The 20547-nt window shown below is 45.8% G+C and overlaps 1 protein-coding gene across 6 annotated transcripts; it reads right to left on the bottom strand.

Moving 5' to 3' along the window:
* Positions 1-10900: 10900 nt before the first annotated feature.
* Positions 10901-19227, bottom strand: TAFAZZIN (tafazzin, phospholipid-lysophospholipid transacylase). Of its 6 annotated transcripts, XM_079124741.1 has the most exons (10): positions 18805-19226; positions 18516-18644; positions 17475-17520; positions 17145-17230; positions 13227-13307; positions 13104-13145; positions 12804-12866; positions 12596-12648; positions 12093-12170; positions 11729-11973 (listed from the first exon to the last, which is right to left on the bottom strand). In XM_079124741.1, the coding sequence occupies exons 1-10, from the start codon at positions 18911-18913 to the stop codon at positions 11872-11874; spliced, it is 789 nt and encodes a 262-aa protein (XP_078980867.1). In that variant the 5' UTR covers positions 18914-19226; the 3' UTR covers positions 11729-11871. The 6 variants fall into 6 exon arrangements, with proteins under 6 accessions (XP_078980865.1, XP_078980864.1, XP_078980868.1 ...); XM_079124739.1 differs by lacking the exon at positions 12596-12648 and having other exon boundaries at positions 10901-11973; positions 18833-19227; XM_079124738.1 differs by lacking the exon at positions 12596-12648 and having other exon boundaries at positions 10901-11973.
* Between the last annotated feature and the right edge of the window lie 1320 nt (positions 19228-20547).

Here is a 20547-nt window from a genome sequence, read left to right on the forward strand (position 1 = left end):
TATTTTGAGACAGGGTCTCACTAAGTTGCTTAGGGCCTCATTAAATTGCTGAGGCTGAACTTGAACTTGTGAATCGTCCTGTCTCAGCCTCCCAAGTCACTGGGATTACAGGCATGCAAACTTTTTCCACCAAGCAATTTCACTCTATGGAATCCATTCAACAGAAATATTCAGCTGAACATAAGATACACATACAAAGATATTCACTTGTAGTTGCAAAAATTCAAGAACTTGTGACTGGACACAGACACTGTACCCTATCACTGCTGCTGCCGTTCCTGTCCCTCAAACACCAGGATGTTTGTAACTTGAACCAGAAGGCTGCTGAAGAAAATCAACTTCAGGGCTCTGCCTCTCACTGACAGAATTCAATCTCTATTCTGACCCCTGGATATGAGAGAACCAGGGGAGCCAGAGGCTTATCATTTTCCTGCCATGAAGTGCAGGAAGACATACCAGAAGAGGGTGGAAGTAGGTGCTAGGAGCCACCACCCCTTTTATATAATGACTCTGTCCCAGCCCTATTGTCTGAATGGAGCCTCATGTAGCTAACAGCCTACTTAGCACCTCCACTTGTCAGAGAAACTGGTTATAAGATTAGTCATGATTATCATGTGTGGTTTGGACTGGAACAATGGCAGTTGAACTGGAGAGAGGAAGTCAGCCTGATAGGACATGGTACAAAATGACAGTGGCCAAAGGTGACTTTTAGGTCTCTCTGTGTTGGGGACTAGGATATTAAATCAATAGGGGACATGTTAAGTTTTGGGTGCTTGTGAGAACCTGCTGCAAGAGACAGTGTCCAGGCCTGAGCTGCCTGAGGTGAGAGATTTTCACTGGTGCTTTCTCCAGAAGTTGTCAAGCAAGGGATTTTAAGCCTTAGTGACATGAGTGACAAGAGGAGTCAATGGCCACAGGAAAACACTGCAAAAGAGTACAGCAAACTTAAAAACTTGTCTCATAGCCAGGCGCGGTGGAGCTCACCTGTAATCCCAGTGGCTAGGGAGGCTGAGGCAGCAGGATCATGAGTTCAAAGCCAGCCTCAGCCACCCTGCCTCTAAATAAAATACAAAATAGGCCTGGGGTGCTGGGGTTGTGGCTCAGTGGTAGAGTGCTCGCCTAGCACATGTGAGGCATTGGGTTGGATCCTCAGCACCACGGTGAAATAAATAAATAAAATAATGGTCCACTGACAACTAAAAAATATTTTAAAAAATAGGGCTGGGGCTGGGGCTCAGTAGCCAAGTGACCCTGAGTTCAATCCCCAGTAACCTCCCCAAAACAAACTTGTCTCATATTTACTAACAGAAAAGCCACCATTTAAATAGTTTCAAGGCCAGGACTTTCTCCCAGGCTGGGGGTGGATCTCAGGGTAGAGCCCATGTTTGGTATGCACAGGCCCTTGGTTAATCCCCAGCACAGACACAAAAAGACTTTCTCTTAACTATGACCTAGCTAGCTGAGCTGCTTCTGTCCGTGGAGGAGAAACATGCCTGTGCTGCTTCTATTCCTCCCTGAGTTACCAGCAGTCCCTGGAGTGGTGACCCTCAAGGTGTCCTTGAAGACAAGTTCGCAGTGAGGCCTAAGGAAGATGTAGGACAGTAGGTCATGATCCAGAGTGACAAATGACCAAAAGAAGGAGACAGGGCTGGGAGGGGGTGTGCGGAGAGGAGCACAGACCTGAGACCTCTTTGACCATGAGATAACATCTAAGCTGAGTCTATCACCAAATTTGGATAGTACCAAAGAGCACCTTCTGTCCTGGGGGTTCATCTTTAGGGTAAAACCATTTTTATGAAAAGCCTTGAAGGCATAATTGCCCCATGTATTACTCAGCTTTTTGTCACTGTGACCAAAATACCTGACAAAAACAAGTTAGAGGAGAAAAGTTTATTTGGGGCTCCAGTTTCAGAGGGCTCAGTCTATGGTCAGCTGGCTCCATTGCTCTGGACCTGATGATGTTCTGAGACAGAACATAATGGCAGAAGGGCATGGCAGAAGAAAGCTTGTGGTAGTCAGTAAGCAGAGTACACTTGTGCAAATAGCTAGGAACAAAATATAATCCCCAACAGCACAGCCCCAGTGAACTACTTCTTCCATCCCAGCCCACCCACTACAGTTCTTTTAAATTATTAATCCATGAAATAGATCAATCTACTGATTAGGTTATAGCTCTCAAATTCTAATCACTTCATCTCTGAACATTCCTGCATTGCTTAACCCATGAGCTTTTCTGCAGACATCTCATATTCAAATCATAACACACCATGGTTTCTTAAATTATCTTAGTGAACTATTGGACACATACCAAAATGTGTATAATATCGTACATGTTTGCATATATGTTCCATATACGTGTGTGTGACCTGTAGTTGTGGTATTAAAAGGAAACTCACAGGGCAGGTGCAGTGGTGCACACCTGTAATCCCAGCAGCTCAGGAGGCTGAGGCAGGAGGATCACGAGTTCGAAGGCAGCCTCAGCAAAAGCAAGGCACTAAGCAACTCAGTGAGACCCCGCCTCTAAATAAAATACAAAAGAGGGCTGGGGTGTGGCTCAGTGGTTAAGCACCCCTGAGTTCAATCCCTGGTACCAAAACAAACAAACAAAAAACTCCTTGTGGACACTCTCACCTTTGCTCCCCAAGCCTGTTTTCCACCAGGCCTAAATTCTTAAAAGGTACAATAAATCTTAGAGCACTGTAATTCCACTACTTTGTCACTTTGCATGATGTATTTTTAGAGTGATTAAAAGAAGCCTAGTGCTGGGCGTAGTGGCACACGCCTATAATCCCAGTGACTCTGAAACTGAATGAAGCAAGAGGATCCCAAGTTCAAGGCCAGCCTGGGCAACTTATATAAAGGGCTGGACGTGTAACTCAATAGTAGAGCAACACTGAACTCAATACACAGAACCGGGAAAAAAAAAAAAAGCCTAGAGCTGAGTGAGGTGGCAGGTGCCTGGAATCCCAAGTGCTCAGGAGGCTGAGGCAGGAGGATCACAAATTTAAGACCAGACTCAGCAATATAGTGAGGCTCTGTCTCAAAAAACAAAAAGGGGGCTGGGGCTGTAGCTCAGTGGTAGAGCACTTGCCTTGCATATGTGAGGCACTGGGTTTGATCCTCAGCACCACATAAAAATAAATACATTAAAAATGTGTCTATAAAGAAGTATTTATTAAAAAAGGAGGGGGACTGGGGATGTGGCTCAGTGGTAAAGCACCTCTGGGTTCAATCCCCACTACAAAAAAAAAAGGCCTAGAGATAGAGAAAATGTTAGAAACCAATTTCTTGGGTATAGTCCAAGAGCTATCTATTAACTAGATAACATCAATATGAAGATTCTGAAAAATAACAAGAAAATGTTGACCAACTCTGTGCTCCACAATAAAAGGAATAGAGCTTACGAGGGTGGCAGCAGCACTGCATGCTTCTCATGTTCATCATGTACAAAGTCTTCTTTAAAAGAATAGTCCAAGACCACCAAAGCACATCTCACTCTCAAGCACCCACATCCCTCTCCTTTTCAGTGTGTACCCTGCTCTACTGTTTGTTTTCCTAAATAAATCCCCTAACTTTCTGGAATAATCTTTATTTGTGACTCTTTTTGGAGCATCCTGAAATTCCTTTCTGTGCTATAATTCAAGAACCTGCTAGGGCTAATTTGAGGTCCCCTTCTCCCTTCTGGGGACTTCCTTGGACCCCATCCAGTGACATTTCAACTTATGTAATGCACCACTTATGTAATGCATCTCTGAACAGTCTACTATTCAGTTTGCTTGTATTTGAGCTTTCCTTCTTTCCTTTAATTTTTGAGACAGTCTCACTAAGTTGCTGAGGCTGGCCTTGAACTTTCGATCCTCCCGCCTCAGCTTCCCAAGTTGCTGGGGTTACCAGTATGTACCACCATGCCCAGCTCCTATTCTTTTTTTTGTGGGGATTGAACCCAGGGCCTTTTGCTTGTGAGACAAATACTCTACCAACTGAGCTATATCCCCAGTCTCCTTATTCCTTTTTAAGGAGGGTCTTCTTGGGCTCTTGTCCTTCCATATAAATTTAGAATTAACTTATTGAGTTCTTCCAAAAACCTTAATTAGATTTTTTAATAATGGTAAAATCTGAGTAATATGGCCATGCCTGATGGCTCAAGCCTGTAATCCCAGTGGCTCAGGAGGCTAAGGCAGGAGGCTCTTGAGTTCAAAGCCAGCCTCAGCAACTTAGTGAGGCCCTAAGCAACTTAGCAAGACCCTGTCTGTAAATAAAAAATAGAAAGGGCTAGGGATGTGGCTCAGTGGTTAAGCCCCCTGGGTTCAATTCCCGGTACCAAAAAAAATGTATAATACTATCCTTGTAACTTTAAAAAAAAACTTATTGTGGTAAAATATATGTTAACATAACCTTCTTTCTTCTTCTTCTTCTTTTTTTTTTTTTTTTTTTTTGTGCTGGGGATTGAACCCAGGGTACTCTACCACTAAGAGTCAGCTCCAGCCCTACTTATGTATGTATGTATGTATGGAGTATTGATTGATTGATTTGCAACAGGGTCTTGCCAAGTTTCTGAGGCTTGAAAGGAATACTTCTAAAGCTTCAACAACAAAAATACTATTTACTAGCTAGGCACCCTGGTGCACACCTGTAATCCCAGTTACTCAGGAAATTGATACAGGGGAATCACAAGTTCAAGGCCAGCCTCAGCATCTTAGTGAGAACCTGTCTCAAAATTTTTAAAACGGGCTGGGTGTGGTAGGTGGCACAGGCCTGTAATCCCAGTAAACTGAGAGGCCGAAGCAACACGATCACAAGTTGGAGACTTCAACTACCTAGCATGGCCCTAAGCAATTTAGTGTGACCCTGTCTCAAAATAAAAATAAGTAAATAAAAAGAACTAGGGATATGCAGAAGACATGTTTGGGTAGCCCTAGGATGGCGGCTGGCTTTGAACCAAGAGGTGGCGCACAGTTAGTGTTAACACAGTGTGATCTACTTTTGCCTGATTAGTTAATGTCTCCTTTGTGCTAGTGGTCAACAGATATTCTTCATTCTTTCTTGATTGGTACCGAGGGGCGTGCTTCAATTGTGCTAATCCTAAACTGATTGGCTGCCTTAGGTATATAAGACACGCACCTATAGGAAGCACCTCGGATAAGCAGCACCTCTGATAGATCGCTGGGCAGAGGACTAAGCAGACACCTCTAGGTTGTGGGTTGATGATGGCAGATTGCAGAATGCAGGTTGCAGCTCGCAGAATGAAGATCGCAGGATGCAGGATGCACCTCTAAGAAGAAGAAGCAGACCTTTAAGAAATAGCTCCTCTGATAATAGTAGCCTCTTTGAAAGTGTAGCAAGTCTCTTTTCCTGATAAGTCTCTCTTCCTCTAAGCTTTAAGCAAAGCCTGTCTTCCTCTAAAACTTCCTCTAAAAGCAAGTAAGCCTCTCTTCCTCTATAAACAAGCAAACAAGCAAGAAAGCAGCGCACTAAAGAGAAAGATAATAGAAGTAGTTCAGTTTCCAGTCCACCTCCTTCCAGTCACCGGATAAATACTCGTGAGATTGTTGCTGCAGGAGGTAACAAATATCCGCGGGATTGTTGCCGCGGGCGGCGACAGGGATGTGGTTCTGTGGTAAAGTGCTCCACGGCACAATTCCTAATACAAAACAACAGCAACAAATTTTTAAAGGGGGACTGGGGCTGTGGCTCAGTGGTAGAGTGCTCACCTAGCACCTTTGAGGTACTGGGTTCAATCCTCAGCACCACATAAAAATAAATAAATAAAAGTAAAGGTTTCCACTGACAACTAAAAAAATATTTTAAAAATTTTTGTAAAGGAATGGGATGTAACTCAGTGGTGGTGCACCTGCTTAGCATGTGTGATGCCCTGGATTCAATCCCCAGTACTGCAAAAATAGTAATATTTACTGGAGTTTTTTGTGAATAGTTGCCATATGATTAAGAAAGTCTTCCTATACAGAGATAAACCACATAAATATGGTTATCTCATACTGACAAAGTCACCAAAAATACACTGGAGAAAAGATAGCCTATTCAACACATGGTGCTGGGAAAACTGGAAATTCATTTGTAACAAAATGAAATTAAACCCCTATCTCTCATCCTGCACAAAAATCAACTCAAAGTGGATCAAAGGGCTGGGGAGATAGATCAGTTGGTAAAGTGCTTGCCTTATAAGCACAGGGCCCTGTGTTTGATCCCCAGCACCGCAAAAAAAAAAAAAAAAAAAAAAAAAAAAAAAGTGGATCAAAGACTTAGGCAGTAGAACAGAGACCTTGCACCTAATAGAAGAAAAAGTAGGCCCAAATCTTCACCATGTCAGCTTAGGACCTGACTTCCTTTACAAGACTCCTAAAGTGCAAGAAGTAAAATTAAGAATCAATAAATGGGGGAGCTGGGGTTGTGGCTCAGTGGTAGAGTGTTTGCCTAGTGTGTGTGAGGCACTGGGTTCCATCCTCAGTACTGCATATAAATAAATAAGTAAAATAAAGGTCCATCAACAACTTAAAAATTAAAAAAAAGAATAAATGGGATGGATTCAAACTAAAAAGCTTCTCAGTAAAGGAAACAATCAATAACATGAGAGAGAACCTACAAAATGAGAGAATATCTTTACCACACGCATCTCAGATAGAGCACTAATCTTCAAGATATATAAAGAACTCAAAATACTTAACACCAAAAAAAAAAAAACCCAATCAATAAATAGACTAAGGAACTGAATAGACACTTCACAGAAGAAAAAATACAAATGATCAACAAATATATGAAAAAATGTTCATCATCTCTAGCAATTAGAGAAATGCAAATCAAAACTAAGATCTCATCTCACTCCAGTCAGAATGGCAGTTATTAAGAATACAAGCAATAGGGCTGGGGAGATAGCTCAGTTGATAAAGTGCTTGACTCATAAGAGCAAAGCCCCGGGTTCAATCCCCAGCACCGTGCAAAAAAAAAAAAAGAATACTAGCAATAATAAGTGTTGGTGAGGATGTAGGGGAAAAGGTACACTCATACAGTGCTGGTGGGACTGCATATTGGTGCAACCACTTTGGAAATTCCTCAGAAAACTTGGAATGGACCACCATTTGACCCAGCTATCCCACTCCTCAGTTTATACCCAAAGGACTTAAAATCAGCATAATACAGAGATGCAATCACATCAATGTTTACAGCAGCTCAATTCACAATAACTAAACTATGGAACCAACCTAGATGCCCTTCAATAGATGAATGGATAAAGAAATCGTGGTACATATACACAATGGAATATTATTCAGCCTTAAAGAAGAATGAAATTATGGCATTTGCAGGTAAATGGATGGAACTAGAGAATATCATGCTAAATGAAATAAGCCATCCCAAAAAACCAAAAGCAGAATACATTCTCTGATAAGTGGATGCTGATCCATAGTGGGGTTGGTTAGGGAAGAATGAAGGAACTTTGGATTGTGCAGAGGGGAGGGATGGGGCGATGGGGATGGGAAGGACGGTAGAATGAGACAGACATTATTACCCTACATACACGTATGATTACACTACTAGTGTAAATCAGCACCCCGTACAGCCAGAGGAATGAGAAGTTATGCTCCATTTGCATACAATGTGTCAAAATGCATTCTAGCTGGGCGTGGTGGCACACACCTGTTATCCCAGTGGCTCAGGAGGCTGAGGAAGGAGGATCACAAAGCCAGCCTCAGCAAAAGTGTGGCACTAAGCAACTCAGTGAGACCCTGTCTCTAAATAAAATACAAATAGGGCTGGGGATGTGGCTCAGTGGTCCAGTGCCCCTGAGGTCAATCCTCAGTATCAAAAAAAAAAAGAAAAAAGAAAATGCACTTTACTGTCATGTATAGCCAATTAGAACAAATAAAATAAAAAGTAAAAAAATGTAATTAAAGCTGGATGTGGTGGTGCATGCCTGTAATCCCAGCGACTCAGGAGGCTGAAGCCCTAAACAACTTAGTGAGACCGTGTCTCAAAAAATAAAAAAATAAAAAATATGATTAAATGTCTATTAAAAAAAAAAAGAGGAAGTTCTTCTTGAGCCAGGCACTGTGGCTCATGCCTATAATTCCAGCGACCCTGTAAAAGAAAAGAAAGGAAATGGGCAAAAAGTATGAAAGAAGATACACAGATGGGAAATAACCACATAAAAAGATGCTCAGTGGGAGTGCACTTGCCCAGCTTGTGTGAGGTCCTGGGTGGAAAAAAAATGGAAAGGAAAGAAAAGACACTCAACATCCTATGTCATCAAGAAATTGAGAGGCTGGGGTTGTGGCTCAGTAGTAGAGCGCTTGCCTAGCATGTGTGAGGCATTAGGTTCAATTCTCAGCACTGTATATCAATGAATTTTTTTTAAAAAAAGGTCTATCAACATTAAAAAAAAAGAAATTGAAGATTAAAATATCAGTAAAAAGCAAAGAAATAACAATTTTTTAAAAATCAATGAGATACCACTACACACCTACCTATCTGACAAATTCTGGTGAGGATGAGGTGCAACAAGAACTCCCATTCACTGCTGGTGGGAATGCAAAATGGTAGCCACTTTGGAAGACAGTATGGTGCTTTCTAACAAAACTAAACACATTCTTGCCATATAATCCACACTCCCTGGTATTGACCCAAATGGGTTAAAAATTTACATTCACACAAAAACGTGCATACATATGTTTATAGCAGCTTTATTCATAATTGCCCAAACTTGGTTAGATTAACTATTACATTCATTCAATGGGATATTAATTCAGTGATAAAAAAAAAAGAAAGGAGCTGTAATTGGGTGTGGTGGCACACATCTGTAATTCCAGTTGCTTGGGTGACTGAGGCAAGAGGATCACAAGTTCCAGGCCAGACTTAGCAACTCAGTGAGACTCTGTCTCAAAATTTAAAAAAAAATTAATAAAAAAGGGCTGGGGATGGAGCTCAGTAGTAAAGCACCCCTGGTTTCTTAATCCCTGATATTAAAAAAAAAATCCATAGAATTTACTACACTAAAAATGATACCTGACGAGAATTATGCTGAACAATACATACACAGTTGCAGGTCTGGTTGCTGTATGTTTTGTCTTTTTCTTCTCATTGTTACTATAGTATTAATATTGTGTCTAACTCTGTCAATATTGCCAAGAGGCAAAGGGTTTCAACCTGTCCTTGTTTCTGCTGACCAAAATACAGTGATTTATTTTTCTCGTTTTGTTTTTTTGTTATTAAAATATTTTTTTTATTTTTACAGACACATTTTGACTCATTGTACACAAATGGGATACAACTTTTCATTTCTATGGTTGTACACAATGTATATTCACACTATTCGTGTAATCATACATATATATATATATAGGGTAATACTGTTTCATTCTACTGTTTTTCCATTCCCACCCCCTCCCACCCCTTTTTTCTCTACACCATCTATAGTTCCTTCAGGGCTGGGGAGGTAGCTCAGTTGGTAGAGTGCTTGCCTTGCAAGCACAAGGCCCTGAGTTTGATCCCCAGTACTGCAAAAGAGGAAAAAAAAAAAAAAAAAACTGTACCATAGTTCCTTCATAAAATACAGTGATTTATTTCTTTATATGTTTGGTAACCTTTTGTGATTTCTTTTTGGTTGATTTTCGTGTATGAACAAACTAAGGACCTAAAAGGGAGCATGCTTTTCTCTAAAGAGATTTTGCTTTCCCTTCAAAAAGCGCCAAAGTACTGCCACCCTGGATCTACCTGCTCCCACCCAGCTTCCCACCTCAATCTGGTGTCCTCCTTCCTACCTCACAGTCAGCAGTTCCCTGTGCTATTGGAGTCCTTCTCCCTAATTGAACTAACCTGGGTGGAAATGAACTGATTCTTCATACTCAGGGCTCTCCTAAGTGTTGCCCCAATTTACCTGGATAGCTTTGGGTTTGAGGAGTTTTTTGTTGTTGTTTGGTGCTGGGGATGGAACCTAGGGCCTGACGCAAGCTAAGCACATGCTCTACCACTGAGCTGTGCTCCCAGACCCAGCTTGGTTGTGTGTGTGTGGAGATAGATCTTAGGGATTAAACCTAGGGGCACTCAACCACTGAGCTTCATCCCGTCTCCCCCCCCACCCCCACTCCTTGATACAGAATCTCACTAAGTTGCTGAGGCTGGCTTCAAACTTGAGATCCTTCTGCCTCAACCTCCTTAGTCACTAGGATTATAAGTGTGCACCACCACACCTAACTAGCTTTGAGGGGTTTTGTTTTTGTTTTTGTTTTGGTACTGGGACTTTAATCCAGGGGTAATTTAACACAGAGACATATCCCCAGCCCTTTTTTAAATTTTGAGACAGGGTCTTGCGAAGTTGCTGAGGGCCTTGCTAAATTACTGAGGCTGGTCACAAACTTGGAATCCTCCTGCCTCAGCCTCCCAAAACACTGGAATTACAAAACTGCACCACCCTCACCCCACCAGTTTTTTTTCTTTTTCTTTTCTTTTTTTTTTTTTTTTTTTTTTTTGTACCCAGGATTGAACCCAGGGATGCTTAACCACTGAGCCACATCCCCAGACCTTTTTTAAATTTTTTGTTTTGAGACAGGACCTCACTAAGTTGCTGAGACTGGCTTTGAACATGCAATCCTCCTGCCTCAGCCTCTCAAGCTGCCGGGATTACAGGAGTGTGCCACTGTGCCCAGCTAGCTTTGTGTTTTGAAGCAAATTCATTACCTTTGCAATGCCTCCTTTGCAAAATTAATCTCTACTTTTGCAATGTTGCTATAGGGATTACAGACAATAACTGAAGCTTTAAGTGACATGCACACTGAGAGCTCAATGTTCATCTGCTTAAGTGATCTCCATGTGCTCAGGAATCTAAGGGTACTGCCTTCTTGTCCAGCAGGTCACCTCCCATCCCATACCTATAGAGAGGCCACAAGCACAATGGCACAACACAGATGCTTTATTATTTAAAAAAATCAAAAACCCAGACCCCAGGACACGAGGGAAACCAAAGCAGAAAGGATGGAGAAGTTGGTGGGCCCTGCAACTGGGGCAAGCAGACACGTCTCAGGCCCTTGCTGCAGGCTCTATTCAGCTAGGCTTGACTTCTGGCCAAGGAGTGTTCTTCCTGTGTGCAGGCCACCTGAGGTCCGGCCCTGGCCCATTACAGGCCCTGCAATAGGGGAAGCTCAGCAGAAGGAAGACATGGCCAGTATTCGTCCCTGAGGAGGTAGTGAGCAGCTCCTAGATTGGCAAGGGTGGGTGGGAGTCAGGATGAGGGGTCTTATGGACCTCCTACCACAGCTCCAGACAGGCCACCTGCTCCCCCACGCAACTACTTGCTCACCTGCCTGCTTTGCTCCCTCCCAACGCCAGTCCCTGGACAGAACATCAGAAAGCAAGAGGGAGACCCCCTGCCTGTTTCTTCCTCCCTTCTTGGCCAAGTAGGAGGAACTGCTGAGGCTTCCTCTTGTTTTGTACTAGGGATTGAACCCAGGGGTGCTAATACCACTGAGCTACATCCCCAGCCCCTTTTATTTTTTATTTTGAGACAGAGTTTCTCAGTTGCTGAGGCTGGCCTGGAACTTGTGATCCTCCTGCCTCAGATTCCTGAGTTGCTGGGATTATAGGTTATGCCTGGCATTGAGGCCCTTTCTTTAACTGATGAACCATGGAGGAGCTACATGCTCACAAACTAGATGAGGGCACCCAGTAGGGATTATGAGACGGTCTGTCTTAAGACTATATCTGAGCTAAAGCATCAGTCCATCCCTCAGCCCCAGTTCTGTGAGGAGCAGGAATCCAAAGGCAGCACTGACAGCCTGCCAGGCTGGGGCTGGAGTCCCAGTAGTGCCTCCTCCCCAAGCCTCAGGGGACCCAGCAGGGTGACCCTGGGGCCAGGCAGAGTGGTGTCTATCTCCCAGGCTGGAGGTGGTGGTGGAGCTGCTCTGCCTGGGTCTTCAGGCGCTGGAATTCCTCCTGAATGAAGTCCGTCAGGGCTTTGCGCATCTCCACCTGCAGGCAAGGATGGGGCTGGCCTGCACCCCTTGGGGACCTTGGCCAAGGTGCCCTGGGAGGCTGAGAGGGCTGGGCGGGCCAAGGACAGCTATGGGGGGGTCTGAGAGAAAACTCACAGCTGACTTGTTCTCCGCCCGGAGATGTTCTAGCATGGGCAGTGCACTGAAGGGCTTCCCAATCAGCACGGTGATTTTCTGTGGGGAGGTAGCCACCAAGGATGACAAGGAGCAGGGAAGCCCTCACAGTCCCAGCCCAAGCAACCTGGGAAGCCAGGGTCAAGTCCTGCCCCTGTGTGCTACACACTCCCTCAGGTCACTCCCCCTCTTTCAACGAGAAATTGGGATCGGCAGCACAGCATCCAAGGGTCAGCCCAGTCCCAGGATGTGTTCTATAGACGACCTCTAGTCCCAATCCCAGGGTCCATTCCTGCCCCAATTGTTTTCCTGTTTTCATCCTAAAGGCCCTGGTACTAGTAAGTCACTATCTATGTTCCACTTGGTCCTCCTGCTGGGACCTCAAGTTCAGCTCCTCCCATACTGTCCTCTAATGTAGAGTGGGAGACACAGGGCAGATGGAAGGCAGGCAGACAGACAGATGTGGGTCAGCAGTGCCTACCCACCTGGCCAAAGCGGGGGAAGTAGGGTGGACTGTTAGGAAGGACGTCATTCATTCCTGCAGCACAGTGGACAGAAGGCTATATGTCAGAGGAAGCAAAGCAGCCTACAACCAAAGGGAGACTGGTGCCCTCCACGCCAGGTGTCCTCTCTCTGCCACTCCCAAACACCATCTATGGAATACTCTCTTCCTCCCCTTAGCCCTAGGCTCACCAACATGCCACAGTGGCAGGATGATGGGGTTCAGATGACACTCAGCAATCAGGCGCCCAATTCCTACCCAGGGAAGAAGCAGAAGTGTCGGCACAAGCTGGGCTAAACTTCCCTGCCAGCCTCTGGCCAGTGCCACCCCTATTGTCCAACAGTTAAAAGCAAATCATGGGCTAGCCCTTGTCTCACAACCTCTCCCCTTCCAGGTGCTCCCAAAACACCCAGCCAGAGTGGGAGGAGTCAGGGGCCCACAGGGCCATCCTGGGGTACAGAGGTCATTGTGGCCAGGGGCCAGCAGCTTACCCCACTTGAAGCGCAGGAACTCAGAACTCATGTTCACTTTACCTAGTGAGAGAGCACAGAAGCAAGGCTTGGGAGCTGGTCCCATGCATGCTTGGGGGCCTTGACCCAGCCAGCCCTGCTGACCTTCTGGAAAGATGTGTACCCAGTCCCCATGATTGAGCTTCTCCAAAATGAAGTCCATCCCCTTCTGGTAGACACCGTCTCCTGCAGAGGAAGGCCTGCCCCAATCAGTCCCCATTGTCAGGAGGCAGGAAGCTTGCCTTCAAATGCTCTTCAAACCTCCTCATGCACTGGGGACTCCCTCTCTCAGTTCCCACTCACTGGGACAGAGGCAGCAGCTCAGGGGCTTATCTCCTACTGCATCAACCAGAGATACCCTCCAATGGCTGTTTCCAGGGTGTGATCTGCCCTGGTCACAGTGACCCTTGACTTTCTTCGGACAATAATATCCTCTCAAACTCTATTGCCTGTTATGTATAAGGCAGCATCTTCCAGAACCATCTCCTACTGCAATTATGACCTTGCCAATTCCTCTGCCTACCTATGACCATCAGCAGCTCCCCTGCTGAGCCACTGCAGATACACACGCCCTTGCTGCATCCTCTCCGACTCCAAGTCAGCATCCATCCCACCCCAGCCAGGCCTCTGGCTACCAGTTAACAAGCTCCTAGAGTCTCTCCATCTCTAACACCCTGAGCCAAGGGCAATGCTGGAACAAAGCAATTCCATTCCTGATACCCAGCCTCATGTGGGCCCCGAATTCTAAGCAGCAACTACTTTGGGGGATCAACCACTCTTCACAGGGCACTCACCTGAGGCTCCAGCCTCTGCCATCCCTCCCTCCTGCTGGCTAAGGAAAGCATTCCATTAAACACACTGTATCATTAAGAGCTTGGGAAAAACTCGAACTTGCTAGACTAAAAACAGTGGAGTCAAGCTGTTACCAATGCTAGCGACTTTGTACCTTGGAGATATTTCAAGACCATAATCTGGATCCAAGAGAAGACAATACAAACCTGGACCCAGGTGGCCCAGCAGGAAGCTACAGCTCAGATGTGAAGCCTACAGCTGTATGCTGGCTCACAACCCAGAGTTCCTGGACACAGTAAGAAATCTCATCCATCTTGATGATGGAAAAGTAACCACTGGGTATATAGAACCTGGAAAGAGGAAGCCAGGGAGGTTCAAGAAATGGGATAAATATCTTCATCTTCTGAAGTGGGGAATAAAGAAGCCCTATCACAAGAGACAAACACACTGGGACTCTCCATCTAATGCACTAAGAAATGGATTTCTAACCTATTATTTGCAAGATTCTTTGGAAAGTGCTAGTTAAGGATCCAGGAGTCTCAATCTAACCTAAATACGGACCTGACACATCAGCTCACTTAGAGGCTAGGTCTGGGGAACAATTACTCACTGGAGTTTTCTCAGGCACAGAAACAACAGTGGTTTCCCTACTTGGGATCTCAGTATACAGTAGGGGAGTGGTCACCACAGGTGCTGGCTTCTTGTCTACCCAAACCCCCTGGTGCAACCTATCCATTGAGCTTGGAAATGGGATGTAAAAATAGTAGTACTATGCCTCAGGAGCAGCATTTCGCACTTTTTAGTTTTTGCAATTGCTATTTTTCCTCTTGTGTAGCTTCCATAAAATCACTTTAGAACTTAAACACTATATTACTGTCTTAGGCTTAGGAGAAAAGGGAATTTTTTGCAACAGAAGCAAAGTGTGCCAAATATTTCTTTTGCTTCAGTCATGTAATTAGAACTCTGCTATATATCAAATACATCCGATAAATAACTTGTCCCTACCCATTTTCTCTCACTGAAGGTGCTTGGGATTAAGATTTCACTTTCTGGTTTATTGTTGTTGTTGTTTTGGTTTTTTGAATTTTTTGTTTTTTGCAGCGCTGGAGATGGAATCCAGGGCTTCATCAATATTACGAATGCACTCTACCACTGATTTACATCCCCAGACCTCATCTTCTGTTTTTAACTGTATAAGAAAACCTAGATACAGATGAAAAGGAATGAAAACAAGACTGGAGGTGTAGCTCAGCATGCAAGAGGCCCAGGGATTCATCCAGCACCAGGGGAAAAAAAGAATGAAAACAGAAGTGCTCAGTGAAGGCCTCTGTCTGAGCGTGCAGATTGGAGGAGCTAGACTCAGAGAAGGAGGTAAAGAAGCAGAGCTCCCATCTCTTCAAGCAGGATGTGATGAGCAGTGCCATGATCATGAGCCAAGTTATCATGGCCTCTGTCATCTCTTAGAGAGAAATGGAAATAGCCTCCAAAAGCAGCACAAAGTGAAAGCATTCCACACAGTGTCTCTGGGGACAGGGACTGGGTATGTGGAGTGAGGCGCTGCAGCTTTCCACTACTATTACTTGGGATTACTTGACTGGGTTTTGCCATGTTTTACTTTAACCAATAGAAGTAATAAACTCTCTCCTGACCTCTTATATGCTTTATTTCCTTCTCCCTCTTCTTCCTCACACTGCAGAGCCACCAGCCATCTCAGGCCACAGCAAGCCAGCTCCTGTGGCTATTGCTCCATGAAGATGGCTTATCAGGGGTCACCAGTGATTTCCATGGTGCTACAGACCATGGCCCAGGCCAAACACCTAGTGTCATCTTTGACTTCTTTTCTTTGCCTCATCCCACACCTGATCTATCAACAAGTCCTGTCAACTCTGCCTTCTGAGCATAATCCAAAGCAATCCCCAGCTATGGCTGTTTGTGGTAACTTTCAGAGGCTCAGTCACAATTGTTCTGCTGCCAGAACTACTGTGACAGTCCTGAACCAGGTTCCCTGCCTCCACTTGGTATTTGCTCCTATCCAGCAGCCATGCTCTCTGAACCACAGACATAAGCATGTTGCCACCCTGGTGAGAGAACAGAGTCCAGAATTCTTTTACTGATTTATTTTTGTATTGGGGATTGAACCCAGGGCCTCACACGTGATATGCAAGCATCCTACCACTGAACTGCATCTCCAGTCCTTTTTAGTTTTTTTAGTTTTGAGACAGGTTCACACTAAGTTGCCCATGCTGGCCTCAAACTTGCCATTTTCCTACCTCAGTCTCCTGAGTAGCTGGGATTGTAGATGTGTGTCACATGCCCAGGAGAGTTCAAAATTAACAGAATTATTCTAGAATCTTCACATTCTGTGCACAACCAACATTTTCTATTTTTCTCTCTTATCCCTTCAGCATCTGGCATGTGTTTGCATGTGTTTAGAATACCTTTCCCTTGCTGGGTGCAGTGGCACATGCCTCTAATCCCAGCAGCTCAGGAGGCTGAGGCAGGAGGATGGCAAGTTCAAAGCCAGCCTCAACAACTTAGTGAGGCCCTGTCTCTAAATAAAATACAAAATAGGGCTGGGGATGTGGCTCAGTGGTTAAGTGCCCCTGGGTTCAATCCCCAGTCCAAAAAAAAAAAAAAAAAAAAAAAACAAGAATACTTTTCCCTTCATTCTCTGCTTGGAAAAATTCTGCTTCCCCAGAGGAAAGAGAAACCTGGATTTGAATCTTGGTTTTGCCACCTCTCACCGTGTGACCCTGGGCCAGCAGTTTAATCCCTCTAAGCCCTGTTTGGAGAATGGGGATCAAAATGACCCTACCTCCATGGGTTCCCAAGAGGTATCAAATGCTCAATCCCACACTCTGAATACCACAAACTTGTTTCTTCTCCCAGAAACAAACCCTCTGGCCTCTTAGTACATGCCACTGGCATCATGGACTACTGATACCACACTGCCATCAGTGAATCTTTTATCAACCTCCCTTGGATAATGCCTCCTTGAATTCTCATGCCAGAACTCTAGGTACATACAATCCTTGGGCAGCTATGAAGAATTGAGGATTCTATAAGAAGCCATCAGTCCTCCAGCAGCCTTTGCTACCTCTGCTGTCACTCAATGGCTTCCCTGGCTTTCCAGTTGCCTATTCCACCAGCATCCTGCCAAGAGAGAAACACTAGCCACCTGCCTGTCTGTCCCAAGGAAGACTTGGATAGCCCCCAGAAGGAGAAGCTCACCTCGGCACACAGGCACACATTTGCCCAAGCTGAAGAAGTGGGAGTGTAGCTCCTTGGTGAAGCAGATATCTGCAGCAGCAGGAGTCCTGCAGCAAGGATGGACTGAGTCATCTCTGTCTCCCAAGCTCCTTACTCCCTGTCCCACCCCAGCACAATGCCTGCCATCATTGGCTTGCAGAATGGAGGCCCAGGAGAAGGGCCTGCAGGACTCCACCCCTGCCCTGCCTGGACTGCTGGATGCCACCTCCTGGGCAGAGTAGGAGGAGGGCAAATCTGGGCAGAGACAGGTGGGGCCTGCAGGCCCACATTGAGGGGCCCATTCTTCCTCACCAACGCATCAACTTCAGGTTCCAGATGTGGCGGAGTTTCAGGATCCCTAGAGAAGGAGAGGAAAGGTTTTGCATCCCAACTCACCTTGTTTCCCAGGGAGTGTCCTTTTCTGTCACCCCTTTGCAAGGAATGACAGACAAGGGCAGCAGCAGTACTATTTCTCTTCAAAAAGTATAATCTTCCAGACTCTTGGGGTGAACCCTCAAGTTCCCTTTGGCTTTTACCACTCCCCAAGTCTCCATATCTTACTCATCACTGAGTCTGATCTGCTTACTGATAAATTTTGACAACTCCCATCCTTCTAAACAGCTCCCTTTATATTGTCACTGTGACCACCCTAGTCCAGCTATTGCACAGCTTCAAGGCCTCCTTGCTGGCCTCCCTGGATCCATCCATGGCACCTTACAGGCCATTCTTACATGGCAACCAGAGTGAATTTTCAAAGGTTCCAATCTGACCAGGTGGCTCCCCATGACATCTAGGATAGTGTAACTCCTCCATTCAGCAGTGGAGACCCTGGGCACCCCTCCACTCAAACATCTGGTGACTGGAGGCAAACATCAGTCAACAGAGCATAAACTTCTAGGTGGAGCAACTGGACTCTTAAATGAGGGTGGTTGAGAGGTACAAAACCCAGACAGGGACAAAGCTAGAACCAGGTTGCAGATCTTACGGCCCCCAGCCCAGAGCTTCCTTGACAGGATACCCCTTGGTCTCTACAATTCCCAAGACTCTGTGGGACCTTTAACAGTTTAGAGGACAGAGGGTTCTACAAGTGTGACATCAGAGTAAAAAACTGTCAGACCTTGCCACGTGGGTCACTTCCTCACCCCTTCTAAATTTAAGGCCCTCAAACCACAATCCCTGAGAGGATTCTGAAGGGGCCACAAATCAAACTTCCACTGAGGCAGAGCATCTCAGAACAAAAGAGTGCCAGGGCTAAGCAAAGAGCCCAGTAAGAAGTGAATTTGTTCTGCTTTTGTTTGACCAGGTCCAGCTTCTTTCCCTGCCTTCCTGTGCCCAGCACACTGGCCTGGGTACCCCAGAGATGAGGGTCATCCATGCAGGACTGGTGATTGGAGACGGTGATGAGGGGGGTGGCAGGGCCTCGGTTCTCGATGAGCTCGTACAGCACCTCCTTGTTGTGGACGGTGAGGTGATTCATGTACTCTGGAGGGAGAGGGGGAGTCTCGGTCTTAGCCTCCTCCCCACTGGCCTGAGGCTTACCTCTACCAGGCTAGGCCCTGCCAGTGTCCCCAACCCCAAGCCCCAACTCTGGCCAGGCGTGGGAATACGTGACAGATCCTGCCTTGGCCTCGGGCCCACTCACTGGTCCAGAAGCAGCTGTAGGTGCCCACCAGGCCCATGACGACGCTGCTGGCTAGTGTCCAGGTAAGCGGCGGCACCGCGGGGAATGGCCATTTCACTTGCAGGGGCATCTCCTCCGGCCCCGCCCCTGGGCCAGGCGGCAGGACACTCCCCCTGCTACTGAGCAGAATGTGGGGCCAGTGCAGTCGGTGTTCTCAAACCGCTGGAGAGGGATCTCTGATAGGCCCGCGCACAGACCGGCGCCGCGGCTTGGCGCGACAGGGGACTGGACGAAGGTCACCTCACGGGTCTGGCCAGAGCCGCGCCTGGCCCGGCTATCTCGCCACCGGGGCCAGAAGCCAGGGTCGCAGCGAGAGACGCACTCAGAGGGCTGGCGGTAGCAGCCAGCGGCCCCGCGCACCCGCCGGAAAGCGAGCTGGAGAGAGTGCCTGGCTACCGGCCAGCTGTCGCAAAACTTTCCCAGACCGCTTGACGGCAGAGGGGGCGGATCCACACCAGCCCCGCCCCGCCCTGCAGGAGTCCTGATTCGAGACCGCCAGCCGGCTGCACTTCCTTTCCGCTTAGTTCAGGTCTCTGGAGATGACATGGGTTACGCAGCACGACTGTCTGAAGCCATTCAATGTCTGGGCTGGCGGAGCCCTTTCACTGCATTGTTTCCCCTTTATTTTTTATTATTTTATTTATGTATGTATATATGGCACTGAGAATCGAACCCAGGGCCTCACACGTACCAGGCAAGCACTCCACCACTGAGCCACATCACCAGCCCCCTCCCTTTATTTTTATTGAGGTAAAATTCACAACTGTAGTACAAGCCTGTAATCCCAGCAACTCGGGAGGATGAAGCAGGAGGATCGCGAGTTCAAAGCCAGCCTCAGCAGCTTAGTAAGGCCCTAGGCAACTCATTGAGACCCTGTCTCTAAATAAAATATAAAAAAGGGCTGGGGAGGTGGCTCAAGTGCCCCTGACTTTAATCCCCAGTACCCTCCCCCCCACCAAAAAAAAGGGCTGAGGATGTTTCAGTGGCTAAACATCTCTGGGTTCAGTCCCTGGCACCAAAGAAAAACAATTTACATAACAGAATTAACTATTTGGTAGAATTTTCGGTGATATTATATTACATATAATATATAACATAATGCATACATACTATATTGTATATTGCATTATGTAGTTTTACACAATTATAAACATACACGATATTTTATTGTACTGGGGATTGAACCCAGGGGCGCTCAACCACTGAATAACATCCCTAGCCCTTTTTAAAATATTTTATTAGAGACAGGGCCTCGCTCAGTTGCTGAGGCTAACTCTGAACTCGTGATCCTCCTGTCTCGGCCTCCTGAGTTGCTGAGATTACACGTATGTGCCATTGTGCCTGGCTACAGTTTTATATAATTACAATAGTATGTGATTGTACTATAGATGTATACATGCATGTATAGAGTGTAATATGTGATAGGACATGTATTATATAACGTAGTAAAATATACAATAAAATATCGTGTTTCATATATGTACAGCGTGGTATTTTATTCCCTTTAGTACTTTCACAACGCTGTGCACCACTGCCTGTAGCTTCAAAACGCATTTATCACACCAAAAGAAAATCCCATCCCTGTTGAGTGCATTATTTATTTATTTATTTACTTATTATTTTTTTATTTTATTTATTTCTCTGGTCCATGTTGCCCATAGCCATGGCAGGAGCCTCCAAACATGCCAGTGCCAGCCCAGGGCT

Source organism: Sciurus vulgaris, assembly GCF_902686455.1.
Source record: "Sciurus vulgaris genome assembly, chromosome: X".
Taxonomy (NCBI): domain Eukaryota; kingdom Metazoa; phylum Chordata; class Mammalia; order Rodentia; family Sciuridae; genus Sciurus; species Sciurus vulgaris.

Excerpts from the sequence above, each read along its gene's own strand:
- TAFAZZIN (XM_079124738.1), bottom strand. The coding sequence starts at position 18,913 with ATGCCCCTGCAAGTGAAATGGCCATTCCCCGCGGTGCCGCCGCTTACC. Across the intron at positions 17,521-18,515 it reads GGATGACCCTCATCTCTGGG|GGATCCTGAAACTCCGCCAC; the intron begins GTACCCAGGCCA and ends CTCCTTCTCTAG. Across the intron at positions 13,146-13,226 it reads GGTACACATCTTTCCAGAAG|GTAAAGTGAACATGAGTTCT; the intron begins GTCAGCAGGGCT and ends CTCTCTCACTAG.